The sequence below is a fragment of the Salvelinus alpinus genome, chromosome 5 (genome assembly GCF_045679555.1).
Source record: "Salvelinus alpinus chromosome 5, SLU_Salpinus.1, whole genome shotgun sequence".
Lineage (NCBI taxonomy): Eukaryota > Metazoa > Chordata > Actinopteri > Salmoniformes > Salmonidae > Salvelinus > Salvelinus alpinus.
This window is the reverse complement of record NC_092090.1, coordinates 84,532,712-84,548,265: the sequence shown is the minus strand read 5'-3', so window position 1 is coordinate 84,548,265 and position 15,554 is coordinate 84,532,712. Positions and strand designations below refer to the sequence as shown.

At 42.5% G+C, this 15,554-nt stretch overlaps 1 protein-coding gene and 1 long non-coding RNA gene across 7 annotated transcripts in view; one reads left to right on the top strand and one right to left on the bottom strand.

Moving 5' to 3' along the window:
• Nucleotides 1-6,893, bottom strand: part of LOC139577086 (ubiquitin-associated protein 2-like) — a 36,296-nt gene extending 29,403 nt beyond the window's left edge. The window contains exons 1-6 of one of the 6 annotated variants that reach the window (XM_071403871.1): nt 6,743-6,893; nt 4,887-5,024; nt 4,643-4,720; nt 4,362-4,472; nt 3,663-3,816; nt 3,454-3,540 (exon numbers count right to left, since the gene is read on the bottom strand). In XM_071403871.1, the coding sequence (XP_071259972.1) occupies nt 3,454-3,540; nt 3,663-3,816; nt 4,362-4,472; nt 4,643-4,720; nt 4,887-4,982 (526 nt within the window). In that variant the 5' untranslated portion in view covers nt 4,983-5,024; nt 6,743-6,893. Of the gene's footprint in view, nt 1-3,453; nt 3,541-3,662; nt 3,817-4,361; nt 4,473-4,642; nt 4,721-4,886; nt 5,025-6,586; nt 6,703-6,726 lie in introns of those variants that run through there. The other 5 variants (XM_071403873.1, XM_071403867.1, XM_071403866.1 and 2 more) reach the window with 5 other exon arrangements.
• A 3,340-nt stretch (nt 6,894-10,233) lies between these two features.
• On the top strand, nt 10,234-15,433 carry LOC139577089 (uncharacterized). Its single transcript, XR_011675210.1, has 4 exons — nt 10,234-12,322; nt 12,603-12,717; nt 13,123-13,269; nt 14,216-15,433. It is a non-coding gene; the product is annotated as an uncharacterized lncRNA (long non-coding RNA).
• The last annotated feature ends 121 nt before the right edge of the window (nt 15,434-15,554 follow it).

Sequence of the window (15,554 nt, the reverse complement as noted above, 5' to 3'; positions counted from 1 at the left end):
AAGGACAACAGTCTCTACAGTGGCCAGACGGAAGCCACTCCAGAGAAAAAGTTACATTACAGCATGCCTGAAGTTTGCAAAAAGGCATGTGAAAGATATGGGAAAGGTTTGTGGTCAGATGAAACAAAAATTGAACTCTTTGGCCTGAACACAAAGTGCTATGTCTGGAGAAAACAAGGCACAGCTCATCCCACGTCTAACACCATCCCTACCGTAAAGCATGGTGGCGGCAGAATCATGCATGGGGATGCTTTTCAGCAGCAGGGACTGGAAGACTGATAAGCATAAAGTGAACAATGAATGGAGCCAAATAGAGTCAAATCCTTGAGAACCTGCTTCAGAGTGCAAACGAGAGACTGAGGCTAAGATCTACATTCCAACAGGAAAATGACCCTAAGCATAAAGCCATGCTGGAATGGCTTCAGAACAAGAATGTGAAAGTCCTTGAGTGACCCAGCCAGTCTGTGGAAAGACTTGCAGATTGCTTTTCACCACCACTCCCCATCTAACTTAACAGCGCTTGAGAAAATCTACAAGCAAGAATGAGAGAAAATCCCCAAATCCAGATGTCTTTTGTATGTATATCAGCCTTGCACAACTCAATGCTGTTATCACCAGCCAAGGTGCTCATACAAAGTATTGACTCAGGAGTGTGAATACTTAAGTAAATGAGATATTTATGCATTTCATTTTCTATACATTTCCTAACATCTCTAAAAACATGTTTTCACTGTTATTATGGGGTATTGTGTGTAGATGGGTGAGAAATTTGATATTTTAAATTCAAGCTGTAACAAAATGTGGAATAAGTCAAAGGGTATGAATACTTTGAAGACTGTATATTTCACACGTAATGGCACTTACAACAATTGCTGGGCGACAAATGGACACATCGCCAACTAAAACCCCCCATCAACTAGATACCCAAATACCCACTTTATATGCCATATCGGGAGGATTATTGTAGAGGCAGTTGTATAGCATGGCAAAGTGGAATCTTGTGTGGCAAGGTACAACAAGGCTCAGTGGGACATTAGTTCAGGTTGGCCAGTACCAGTAACATAGTATAATGGGCCAAAAAAAAACTGATTTGACAAGGTGCAGGTAGACAGAACAGAGCACTTACATATTTTTTTCTATCTGCAAACTGTAGCGCTCCCGATGCAATGGATTTATCAAATAACCAACACTTAATAATATCAGAGCTATAGAATTCAGATACACTACATGGCCAAAAGTATGTGTACACACCCTTCAAATGAGTGGATTCAGCTATTTCAGCCATACACGTTGCAGACAGGTGTATAAAATCGAAGCACACAGCCATGCCATCTCCACAGACAAATGGCAGTAGAATGGCCCGGCACCGTCATAGGATGCCACCTTTCCAAGTCGGTTTGTTAAATTTATGCCCTGCTAGTGCTGCCCCGGTCAACTGTAAGTGCTGTTATTGCAACGTGGAAATATCTAGGAGAAACAGCTCATCTGCAAAATAATAGGTCCCACAAGCTCAAAGGAACAGAACCGCCGAGTGCTGAAGCGCGTAAACATCACGTCCTTAGTTGCAACACTCACTACCGAGTTACAAACTGCCTCTGGAAGCAACGTCAGCACAAGAACCGTTCGTCGGGAGCTTCATGAATTAGGTTTCCATGGCCAAGCAGCCGTACACAACCTTACGATCACCATGCACAACGCCAAGCGTTTGGCTGGATTGGTGTAAAGCTCGTCACCATTGGACTCTGGAGCAATGGAAAAGCATTCTGTGGAGTGATGAATCACGCTTCACCATCGCGCAGTCCAACGGGCGAATTTAGGTTTAGCGGATGCCAGGTGAAAGCTACCTGCTCGAATGCATAGTGCCAACTATAAAGTTTGGTGGAGGAGGAATAATGGTCTGGGGCTGTTTTTCATGGTTCGGGCTAGACCACTTAGTTCTAGTGAAGGGAAATCTTAATGCTACAGCATACAATGACATTCTAGATGATTCTGTGCTTCAACTTTGTGGCAACAGTTTGGGGAATGCCCTTTCCTGTTTCAGCATGACAATGCCCCCATGCACAAAGAAAGGTGCATGCAGAAATGGTTTGAGATCAGTGTGGAAGAACTTGACTGGCCTGCACAGAGCCCTGATCTCAACCCCATCAAACACCATTGGGAGAAATTGGAACTCCGACAGAGCCAGGCCTAATCGCCCAACATCAGTGTACAAGCTCACTAATACTCTCATGGCTGAATGGAAGCAAGTCCCCGCAGGAATGTTCCAACATCTAGTGGAAAGCCTTCCCAGAAGAGTGGAGGCTGTTATAGCAGCAAAGAGAGACCAACTCCATATTAACTTCTCTAGGGTAGGGGGCAGCATTTGGAATTTTGGATGAAATGCATGCCCAAATTAAACTGCCTGCTTCTCGGGCCCAGAAGATATGATATGCATATAACTGGTAGAATTGGATAGAAAACTCTAAAGTTTCCAAAGCTGTTAAAATAGTGTCTGTGAGTATAACAGAACTGATTTGGCAGGCGAAAACCTGAGAGAAATCCATTCAGGAAGTCGTTTTGGGGGATTTTGTAGTTTTCCATTCAATGCCATTACAGTATCCATTGACTTAGGACTCAAATTGCAGTTTCTATGCCTTCCACTAGATGCCAACAGTCTTTAGAAATTGTTTCAGGCTTGTATTCTGAAAAATGAGGAAGTAAGAGCAGTCTGAATGAGTGGACCCTAAAGTGTCACAGAGCTTTTTCATGCGCGAGACCGAGAGGTCCTTTCTTGTTTACCTTTTAAATTGACGACGTTATTGTCCGGTTGAAATATTATCGATTATTTAGGCTAAAAACAACCTGAGGATTGAATATAAACATCGTTTGACATGTTTCTATGAACTTTAAGGATACAATTTGTATTTTTTGTCTTACTGTTTTGACTGCGTTTGAGCCTGTGGATTACTGAAGAAAACACGCAAACAAACACGGAGGTTTTTGGATATAAAGAGACTTTATCGAACAAAAGGAACATTTATTGAGTAAATTAATGTCTGCTGAGTGCAACCATATGAAGATCATTAAAGGTAAGGGATTAATTTTATCTCTATTTCTGACTTGTGTAACTGTTCTACTTGGCTGGTTACTGTTTGTAATGATTTGTCTAGTGGGCTATGTTCTCAAATAATCGTACGGTATGCTTTCGCCGTAAAGCATTATTTTTTTTATTTATAAATCTGACACCCTGGTTGGATTCACAAAAATCCAATGTTTTCTGAGGTTTTAGAATGAACATTTCTGTATTTGAATTTGGCGCCCAGCAGGTTCACTGGCTGTTGATAAGGTGGGACGCTAACGTCTCACGTACCCAAGAGAGGTTAATGGCTAAGATTTTGGAATGAGATGTTTGACGAGCAGGTGTCCACCTACTTTTGCCTATGTAGTGTACATCATTTTCTTAGTAGCATTCACCTCTGCCAGCAACGCCCCTCCCCCTGCGACCACGGTCTGCCACTTTATCCCCAGCACACATTTCAAATCCATTCTCTTCTGGCCGCACTAAAAAGGAGGCAAAGGGAGAAACAATTACATATAAGTCAACACACTAGCAAAAACAAAGAGATAGGATTTATGTAACACACTTCCTATCATATCTCCCCCTTGGGTGTGTTCCCCCTCACCCTCTCTGCTGCGGTTGGTTCCACGGCCCCTCCTGTTGGGGACCCCGCGGCTCCGGCTTGCCTCGCGATCACCTCTCTTCTCTCGGTTGTCCTTCATCTCCGAGGGACCTCCCTCCTTCCCTCGCGCCTTTTTCCCAACTGTCTCCCAGGTGGTCTGACAGACAAAGATACCTTATTGCAAACCCGAAGACACTCAACACTAAATAAGCAAACTTGGAAAATGGGTACTAGATTTTGTTATGAGAATATATTGATGGCAAACTTGGTACTGACTAGTCAAGTGGTTGAAGGGGCTATCTGCAATTGGTCCATCAATTATTTTTCTTTAAATTGATGTATACTCATGGATTCTTAAAGAATATAATTGAAAATGCCACATTAGCTTGCATCCCACCAGAAGCCAAAATACAACCGCGTTTGACACCTTTGTTTGTGTAAAAATGTAAACAAACACTATAGCCACAAAACACGGTTAAAAAAACAAACATTTTTATTTCATGGATGGTCAGTCCATAAGTCAGACTATGAATTTGAGAGTGGCTACATTTCTTCAGCCTTATCAGTCAGCTGTTTACCAAAACAGTAGCTAGGAGGCCACTTTGTTGTTGTTGGAACTACAGATTACCCCTTTAATGAGAGTTAGTGACACTGGATGTGTCAGAGCTTGGGTGAAGGTGAGCGCCTTTCGGGGACCCTCACTGTGTCAGAGGTGCTTTCCAGCAGGAAATTGATGGCTCTGTTGACATCCTCATTGCAGTCATGGAGGGCCACCATGCACTCATCTTGGGTCTTCCCAGTCACCTCAATCAGCTGTGGGAACACAATCAGCACGTAAACATAAACAACTCAGCTTTACTGACACAAGCACACCCACACAGATAGATGTGGGGCTAGTGTGCATTGGTACTGAACTTAATCATACACATACTAGGCTACATAAATATTCCAAATTTTTACAACTTGTTTCACACTGTACTCACCTGTTTGACCTTATCCTCAAAGTCTGCATCATTTTTGTCATAGATCATCTGGGCAAGCCGAATCTGTTCTGCTGTGGCCTGCATTCAAAGAGGGCAGTTACACACATGGCAACTATTGTTGGTTTGTGTAATGAGACTAATAGGTGAGATACACCTTTTTTACTGTAATGGCAGGAATAACATGAGAACCAAAGGTACACTGTGTACATAGTGTTGCTAATCTTAAAGTGTGTATGAAACTCACTTTTATCTGTTTCTGTGGTTGTGTGGTTTGTGTGGTAGTGGGCAGCGCTCTGTCCCGAGTTCCTCGAGCTGGATTGCTGACCACTGAAGTCATCATATACAGTATATACAAAACAATGTATGTACAAAATAGAAAAATCTGAAACAGATTAAGAGGGGGGAAATCATCAATCAGTGAAAGGGACATCAATCATTTCAACCTGCTAGACAAGCCTTGGATCTCTGTAGTGTATACAGTACGGAGTCTTGCTTTTGTTAACTTTTCCATGTAAGACTAACCCCATCCATTTCCCCTCATGTTTAAATTTAGATATCGAGACCAGGGGGAGGCTGTTCTGGTGTCAGCTTACATCTCTCATGCACAGTCAAAAACAGTTTCACAAACATTGCTAGATGTACAGGTCAAACAAGCGTCACACATACATCTGACTAAGGTTAGAACATCATAACCTCAAGTTTATTAAATGGCACATTTGAGTATTGACTACTTATAAAGCAATTATGTTGCTCTGTATTGACATGGCCAAGTAGTTTGGTATGGCTGTGAATGTGAAGCTAAGCTAGCTAACGTAGCTTAGTCAACTATTTTGAAAGTTATAGCGAGGGCCTTGTGCAACCACAGCGCCTAGTCCAAATCATGGGCAGCCATTTGGGATTGCAAAAAACGAATTTGCGACGTGCCAGGGGTTCATGTGCCCGTGAAGTTAATAAAAACATTAACGTTAGTTAGCTAAATTATGCCTCACTACCGGACTGGCAAGCGGCTATAGTAGATTGCCAAGGTAGTTAGCTGAAAAATCAACTGATTAATGTAATAATGATAGTGCGTAGCTGGCTTGTTAGCACTCGTCTCGCTAACATTAAACAGATGCCATTATTAGTTATTGTGACAGCTGCATTCTCTAATCCGGGTGGGAACACATGAACAAACTAGTTGATTATATGAACTACTATTAAATTAGCTAGTAAATTAGGCTAAGGTAGTTAGCTAGCCAATTTAGACGAGCGTCGTCGTTATTGAACGAAAATAAGTCTAACAAAAATATTTCTGAGCAGGATTAACGTTACGTTATTTCCAACAATCAGTGCGGCCCAAAAGTATAGCTTCAGAGTTTGTTTATTTCGATGATTCACGTGTCAAGAGGATGACCAACGTTGACTTGCTAACGTTAGTTAGCTAAAACATTGCCAAGAAAAAGTAACAGTATTTGTTCAAAAGTACAAATTGAGCCTGGACAAAGCCGAAATGTACTAATTGCCTCAACGTTAAATATCCAGATGTTTTAGGTATTAACCCCATAACGCCACATAGATAAGCATGCTTACGACGTTTTAGCAGATCACTTTCGACAAAAATAAACAATGTTGAGGACGGAACTCTTTGTGTAACCGGCTAAGTAGCTAGCTAAGCTACTGGTCGCTCCCATTGGACCAGAAACATTAGTTACCCAACACAGGTCCTCATGTTAAATTAGCTAATAAAATGTAGTAACGTTAGCTATGTACAACTTGTAAAGTACTATGATGTAACACGAAGCGATTTGCTAGCAAGAAGCGTGTGGACATGGCTAGCTAGTCAGTAGTTAGCTACTTGACCCGTGGGTTAGCTGATAGCATGCTAGCAAATCTTTCTAGCATTTGAAAACGTTCGCACAATGCAATTGCTACGGCAGAGCTAGAATCTCCTAGCTCCATCCGCACCTCGTCGTCGCTTAAGTGGCTAACTGGTAACGTCAAATGATGGCCCGGTCTGTCTCTTCGCGAATAGTTTTACTGAAGTGAATCAAACGCATACAACAACTGCACGAACTGTATTTTTCGTTTAGGTTATCATAACGAACCTTTTTATTTCTTTACCTGCTAACACGCTTCGCTCAGCCAGCAGCAGATGCCGTCACGTGACCCACTGCACAGTTGTTCAACCCTAAATAACTGAACCAGCCACTCACAACTGGCCTAGCAGATCAGATGGTTTTACGCACTCTGCTCTTGTGTACGTGCTTGCTCCCTCTCCCCCGGGAACGCGCAGTCAAATAGAAAGAACCCCATACAGAATCAGTCGATATAATCGAGAACAATCATCAGAAATCACGCGATATGAATCAGACAGTGAGTGGGGCGCCGCCTGACCCACTAGTTTGTCAGAAGGTTCAAATCAGTCAGTTTCATATCGTAATTTGGCTCCCGAGTGGCGCAGCGGTCTAAAGCACTGTATCTCAGTGCTTGAGCCGTCACAACAGACACCCGTGTTCGATTACAGGCGGTACCACAACCGGCCGTGAGTGGGAGTCTCATAGAGCAGCACATCATTGTAAATAATAATTTGTTCTTAACTGACTTGCCTAGTTAATTAAAAAAATGTAAGTATTACGATGGTGGCGGTAATGATCATTTTTATTGTGCTATAACTAAAACTAGAAGATCTTCTGACGTCCTTTCCCTTGGTCAAAGGTACATAATCGCATCATTTTTTAAAACTGATTTACAAAGCCAATGTAATGGATTTTAAAAAGTGTTTTTACCCCGCGATAGCCCTCTAATATGACCCATAGTAGCGAAGAACAGTTCTTGCTTGCAATTCGATCTGAATATATAAAACATTTAAAAGGATTTGCAATTTTGCATTAGCAGTTCATTCGGCTTAAATTTCCCGGGAACCATGGCATGGTGTCATTTCCTGTTTTCGGTGCTATGCTACGTCTCCTGTCTCTGTCTTTAATCTCCATATTTTTCCAGAAGTGTGCACTAGTACACTTTCTCACATGGATTTAAACTCTCTCAAGCCAATGCTTACATATCCAAAGTGGGTACTTAGAAAGACTAATTTCATATGATATGCCTACATTTAAAATGTATATAAGGGGGTACTTTTGGGGCACTATGGGCAGAGCACGATGTGATTGGGCCTTCAATAACCAAAAAAGGTTGAGAACCACTGGACTAGGCAAGTATCAGATGGTACATTATAACAATTCCAGCAATAATCATCCATTAGCCAAGATGCCCAAAATATTCCTGTCCCGTGCTTGTTGAAGCCGAAAGATGTGTCATCACCTGTCTCCGGAGGCATTTCAGACTACTTAATGTCCATACGAAGCACAACTTCCTACCCATAACTGTCTATAGATTCCCTATAAGAAAATAATTGAGTGTAAGCAAAGTAACTCCACTAGTCATGCATTATGATACAGTAGATAATTATGTGTCCTATGTATCAGATAGTTTAAATGTAATTAATATTATATCTTCATTTAGGATAAAACAAACTTAGTTGTTATTGTCTTGTTTTTCTTTTCGAAGAAAAAGAGCCACGCTGGTTTACAGAGACCTGACTAGAGGCGTGAAGAAAAAGAGAAACGCTGGTTTACAGAGACCGGACTAGAGGCGTGAAGAAAAAGAGAAATGCTGGTTTACAGAGACCTGACTAGAGGCGTGAAGAAAAAGAGCCACGCTGGTTTACAGAGACCTGACTAGAGGCGTGAAGAAAAAGAGCCACGCTGGTTTACAGAGACCTGACTAGATGCGTGAAGAAAAAGAGAAACGCTGGTTTACAGAGACCTGACTAGAGGCGTGAAGAAAAAAGTCACGCTGGTTTACAGAGACCGGACTAGAGGCGTGAAGAAAAAAAACCACGCTGGTTTACAGAGACCTGACTAGAGGCGTGAAGAAAAAGAGCCACGCTGGTTTTCAGAGACCTGACTAGAGGCGTGAAGAAAAAGAGAAACGCTGGTTTACAGAGACCTGACTAGAGGCGTGAAGAAAAAGAGAAACGCTGGTTTACAGAGACCCGACTAGAGGCGTGAAGAAAAAGAGAAACGCTGGTTTACAGAGACCTGACTAGAGGCGTGAAGAAAAAGAGCCACGCTGGTTTACAGAGACCTGACTAGAGGCGTGAAGAAAAAGAGCCACGCTGGTTTACAGAGACCTGACTAGAGGCGTGAAGAAAAAGAGCCACGCTGGTTTACAGAGACCTGACTAGAGGCGTGAAGAAAAAGAGAAACGCTGGTTTACAGAGACCTGACTAGAGGCGTGAAGAAAAAGAGCCACGCTGGTTTACAGAGACCTGACTAGAGGCGTGAAGAAAAAGAGAAACGCTGGTTTACAGAGACCTAACTAGAGGCGTGAAGAAAAAGAGAAACGCTGGTTTACAGAGACCTGACTAGAGGCGTGAAGAAAAAGAGCCACGCTGGTTTACAGAGACCTGACTAGAGGCGTGAAGAAAAAGAGCCACGCTGGTTTACAGAGACCTGACTAGAGGCGTGAAGAAAAAGAGAAACGCTGGTTTACAGAGACCGGACTAGAGGCGTGAAGAAAAAGAGAAACGCTGGTTTACAGAGACCTGACTAGAGGCGTGAAGAAAAAAGTCACGCTGGTTTACAGAGACCGGACTAGAGGCGTGAAGAAAAAGAACCACGCTGGTTTACAGAGACCTGACTAGAGGCGTGACAGCACACCCCTGCCATCAACTTGGATCGGTGAGAAAGTTGCTCTGTTCAGTTCTGTTTAACTTAATTTAACCAGGATAATCCACACAGTAACAATTGTCACTAATCTCTAGGTCTAGGGAGTACTCGGAGAACAGAACCAGTTCCCTCTGCAGCAGAAGTTGTGCCCAGCTGCAGTGATGCACCTCCTCCACCAGCATAAAAAAAAGAAAGGCAGAGGATGTTGAGGCCTGGAAGGGGTTGAGGGAGCTACTCCACACTACAAATCAGCCGGGCTAGACAATCTGGACCCTCTCTTTCTAAAATTATTAGCCGAAAGTGTTGCAACCCCTATTACTAGCCTGTTCAACCTCTCTTTCTTATCGTCTGAGATCCCCAAAGATTAGAACGCTGCCGCGGTCATCGCCCTCTTCAAAGGGAGAGACACTCTAGACCCAAACTGCTACAGACCTATATCTATCCTACCCTGCCTTTCTAAGGTCTTTGAAAGCAAAGTTAACAAACAGATCACCGACCATTTCGAATCCCACCGCTACAATCTGGTTTCCGAGCTGGTCATGGATGCACCTCAGCCACGCTCAAGGTCCTGAAAGTTATCATAACCGCCATCGATAAGAGACATTACTGTGCAGGTGTATTCATCAACCTGGCCAAGGCTTTCGACTCTGTCAATCACCACATTCTTATCGGCAGACTCAACAGCTTTGGTTTCTCTAATGACTGCCTCGCCTGGTTCACCAACTACTTCTCAGACAGAGTTCAGTGTGTCAAATCGGAGTGCCTGTTGTCCGGACCTCTGGCAGTCTCTATGGGGGTGCCACAGGGTTCAATTCTCGGGCCGACTCTCTTCTCTGTATACATCAATGATGTCGCTCTTGCTGCTGGTGATTCTCTGATCCACCTCTACGCAGACAACACCATTTTGTATACTTCTAGCCCTTCTTTGGACACTGTGTTAACTAACCTCCAGACGAGCTTCAATGCCATACAACTTTCCTTCCGTGGCCTCCAACTGCTCTTAAATGCAATTAAAACTAAATGCATGCTCTTCAACCGATCGCTGCCCACACCTGCGCGCCCGTCCAGCATCACCACTCTGGACGGTTCTGACTTAGAATATGTGGACAACAACAAATACCTAGGTGTATGGTTAGACTGTAAACTCTCCTTCCAGACTCACATTAAGCATCTCCAATCCAAAATTACATCTGGAATCGGCTTCCTATTTCGCAATAAAGCATCCTTCACTCATGCTGCCAAACATACCCTCGTAAAACTGACTATCCTACCGATCCTTGACCTCGGCGATGTAATTTACAAAATAGCCTCCAACACTCTACTCAGCCAATTGGATGCAGTCTATCACAGTGCCATCCGTTTTGTCACCAAAGCCTCATATACTACCCACCACTGCGACCTGTATGCTCTCGTTGGCTGGCCCTCACTTCTTATTCGTCGCCAAACCCACTGGCTCCAGGTCATCTATAAGTCTTTGCTAGGTAAAGCCCTGCCTTATCTCAGCTCACTGGTCACCATAGCAGCACCCACCCGTAGCACACGCTCCAGCAGGTATATTTCACTGGTCACTCCTGTCACGTTCTGACCATAGTTCTTGTGTGTTTTACTTGTTTTAGTGTTGGTCAGGACGTGAGCTGGGTGGGCATTCTATGTTGTGTGTCTAGTTTGTCTGTTTCTATGTTTGGCCTAATATGGTTCTCAATCAGAGGCAGGTGTTTTGTGTTGTCTCTGATTGGGAATCATATTTAGGTGGCTTGTTTTGTGTTGGGATTTGGTGGGTGATTCTGTCACGTCTGTCTTCCTCTTCTTCCTCTGAAGAGGTGTAACAAGGATCGGACCAATACGCAGCGTGGTAGGTATCCATGTTTTAATATAGAAAACTGAACTATGAACACCAATACAAAACAATAAATGTGAACAAACCGTAACAGTCCCGTGTGGCACAAACACTGACACAGGAAACAATCACCCACAAAATACCCAAAGAACATGGCTGCCTAAATATGGTTCCCAATCAGAGACAACGATAAACACCTGCCTCTAATTGAGAACCAATCTAGGCAACCATAGACTTACATAAACACCTATAATGAACACAACCCCATAACTCTACAAAAAAAACCTAGACAGTACAAACACCCTAGACGAGACAAAAACACACAAACCACCCTCGTCACACCCTGACCTAACCAAAATAATAAAGAGAACAAAGATAACTAAGGCCAGGGCGTGACAACTCCCAAAGCCAATTCCTCCTTTGGCCGCCTCTCCTTCCAGTTCTCTGCTGTCAATGACTGGAACGAATTGCAAAAATCACTGAAGCTGGAGACTCCCTCACTATCTCCCTCACTAACTTTAAGCACCAGCTGTCAGAGCAGCTCACAGATCACTGCACCTGTACATAACCCATCTGTAAATAGCCCATCCAACTACCTCATTCCCCATACTGTTATTTATTTTACTTATTTTGCTCCTTTGCACCCCAGTACCCCAGTATCTCTACTTGCACACTCATCTTCTGCACATCTATCACTCCAGTTTTTAATTGCTATATTTAAATTATTTCACCACTATGGCCTATTTATTGCCTTACCTCCCTTATCCTACCTCATTTGCACACACTGTATATAGACTTTTTTTATTGTATTATTGACTGCATGTTTGTTTATTCCATGTGTAACTCTGTGTTGTTGTTTGTGTCACACTGCTTTGCTTTATCTTGGCCAGGTCGCAGTTGTAAATGAGAACTTGTTCTCAACTAGCCTATCTGGTTAAATAAAGGTGAAATAAAAAATAAAAAAACATGCCTGCAGTGGAGCTGGAATGTCCTCCACCCAATGCCATCTGCAGTGTGTGTAGAGTTTTGGAGGAGGCTGAGCTTTGGGATTGTGGCTCAGATAAATATTCCTGTGCCACCTGTGCTGTGAGAACACACAGCACTCCCAACATTGTACACCAGTTGGAGTTATGGAAGGTAATGTATTTTATGTTATGCCAACAAACCTGTCAACTTATGGCTTAAAAAATTGCTTCCCAGTCCAAAATGTTGATCCTGTACATACAGTTCAGTTTCTATAAAAGTTATAGTTCCCTGCAGCGATAAGGTAAATGTGGCTAAATCTGTCATGCCAAGCACAGAGTTGATTTGGAGTTTTCTAACAACTTGTGCAATGAAATATCCCCCTGATGGTGTAGTTTCAAATCTGCAGCTACTGTAGTCTGTTCTTCAACAAGTTTGTGTCTGTCTGTCTTAGTCAGGGCAGTTCGTCCCATGTGTCCCGGTGGGCCTACAATGGGAGTGGAAGAGACAAGGTGACCATGACTGTCAAAGCCAGTACAACCGTCTTTTGACAGTTGTTGACGTTAGAGGTAGGCCTTACATCAAAATTGGAAACTATGACATCTGGCTCTTTTACCATCTTGCAGATTGTATCAGAGAATCAATTGTAGCAGAGACAGTTTCTTCCTCCAAGCCATAAGACTGTTGAGGAAAACTGAACTGACTCTTTGCTTCTATGGCAACTACTGTACTGTACTTAATATACTGCAGTTATTTACTTATTTCATTGTATTGTGCACACTATGCTGTATTCCTGGACAAATAACAACTTTGACTTTGATTTAATTGTATCTAGTTTACCATAACCCTGTTCACTCAGTTGTTATGATAAAAATATGGAGTCATTTCGAAAGTTCTTAAGAGGAATGCATCTCACCAACATCGGAAGTAATGTTTAGTAATGCAATCTAAGAAACGGAATGTCCTCATTTCAGGACGAGCTCATGACGTCTGGCTAAGGCTGTGAGCTGGAACCTGTCACCCTGATCTGCCACAGACTCTACCTTTCCACCCCCCGAGAGACTGTCAGGAAGTTGGCACCACTGACCTCGGACAGAACAAAGTGTCCTCTCTGTCCACAGGTATGTCAATGATAACAATTAAGGAACAACTATAATGTCCCAGTAAGCTAGGATTCTTATTTACATTCAGTGTTGTTCATAATTTATAAGAGGAAATATATCCAACCTCAGTCATCTTTCTTATATATATTCTATCATTGCCTTGCCAAACAGTAGTAATGTTACGCGGCAATACCATTGCAAGCCTCTCAAAAACCCAATACTTCGTCCAAGTCGTGGGAGGCGGAAACAGGTCAAGTACGGGATTGCCAGACAGGGCAAAGTTTTGTGTGTGGCCGCTACGGTTGCCATGAAGGCCTGTCTGGATCCACAACACGCTGGATAACGGGGCTCTGGCAAAGCTAGGTGGACCAATCATCTGCTTAGTGTATACTACCGATTGCAGATACATTCACGAAGAAACTACAGTGTTAATTTCTTATGTTTCCCAAAGAGCAAAAGGGTTTAAGTAATACCTTTGCAAATGTCCATTCCCTGTATCCCTAATACTTTTGTATAATTCATTATTTGCATTATTGTTTTAACGGAAAACAGTCATCAAATTATTGCAGCTGATGCCCTATTTGGGCTTCCCAGAAAAATATTGTCTGGGACCTGCATTGAGGGTCCCAAACATGCTGGCTGCTTTGTAGGAGGTGCATCAGACACACCAACTGAGGTATACTGGATTTTGAAGAATGGGATGTATCTCACAATCAGTTTAGATTCACTAGCCCTCTTCTGTGTGACTTGTGTTTGTGTGTATAACCAACAGCTGGGCTAATTTTGAAAAAGTTAAAAGGTTTGATATAAATCAGGAGAAGCCATTTATCCTTGGTGATGTGACTCTAGCATTGGAATATTCTGTCCATACAAATATTTTTTAAGTTTTAACAGATTAGATGAAACATGAACTGCTTAGTGAATGTGACTTTTTTCACTCATGGTTATTCACTTCATTTTACAGGGGTGGGTGGGGATGCGCTGTGATCCAAACCCAAAACCCAGAAACTGGACATAACTGGTGTGTTTAGGATGGCGTGCAGGCACGAGCATCCGCTGAAGTTCCTGAACCTGAAGAGAGGAGAGAAGTATGTTGATTGATGCATGTGGGTGGGTGGGTGGATGGATGGATGCTTCAGATGTGTAGCTGGTGTAGTTTAGTTATATATAACATTGGCTACAATGACTGATGTTGAACAGTCATTTCCGGCTTGCAAATGCACTATTTTAAGGCTTGTGTAAATGTCCTGCTTAATATAATGTTTGTGTCATCATCACATATCAACTGCCTTATAGTTAAAAAACATTTCAACTTCAAAATGTCTCTTTTGGCTAGCTTTTGCTACAGCCTATGTCAATGAGCGTTAGCATTCTAGCTAACAAAGCTGCATCCAAAATAGTTATTTTTCAAAGATCACAACCAAATACAATCTTAGCGACTGTTCAAGCAAGAATCAAAACATTGTAAATGTATGAGAATCCCAAAAAATTATTTTGTTTAGAAGTAATACAAAGTTAAATCTAGGCTATGTTGAATGGGCGCAGATGGCAATGGCTTTCTTACTGCAGCCAAGAGTCACACGCATTTGTGCGTGATGCCAGTGTGTCCGGTACTGGAAAGGGGTCTATACTGGATGTACAGAATACATCCAGCATCCAGATCAGAGTTACAGTCCCATACGGAACCATTCCATGTACACACAGCACCGCACTCACATGGTTGATGACTGAGCTCCTTTCGTTTTATCTGCTGTTCTTTGTGCAATAATTATGAATGCTATCATATGTAGCTTGTTAGCTGGTGTGCCAAAGGCTATAGATGTTACCTCGTTTTTTTGTGGGAAAGCCAAAGTTGATTTCAAAGACATCTAAAAAGTACCCTTTTGCCGTGACATTGTGTATCTTAATGCTATGACCCGGTGTCGAACCAGGGATGCTGCAGCCACAACGCAGAGTACTAACTACTATACGATCACAGTGAGCTACCGGGGCTTGAACGTCAGGGGGAAATAATGGGCTTGAATTTTGCAAGTGAAATCCATGGGAAATCATTTTGACATTGCAAAAATGTGCATTTTACATTAAATTCAAGAAGTGAAATCATTTTGATATGTAACAATATACTGAATTCAATGATTTTATATTGGAATGTTCAGAGTGATTTTTTAAAATGTTATTGCTACCCCTTTTTGTAGTGTGTGTGTTTGCCCTTTAACTGCAGAATCCCAGGTTCAAGCTCCACAACTATTTCCCTTCAATCGCTAGTGCATTGGTGGCAGCAGTGGGATAATCCCCACGGTTTC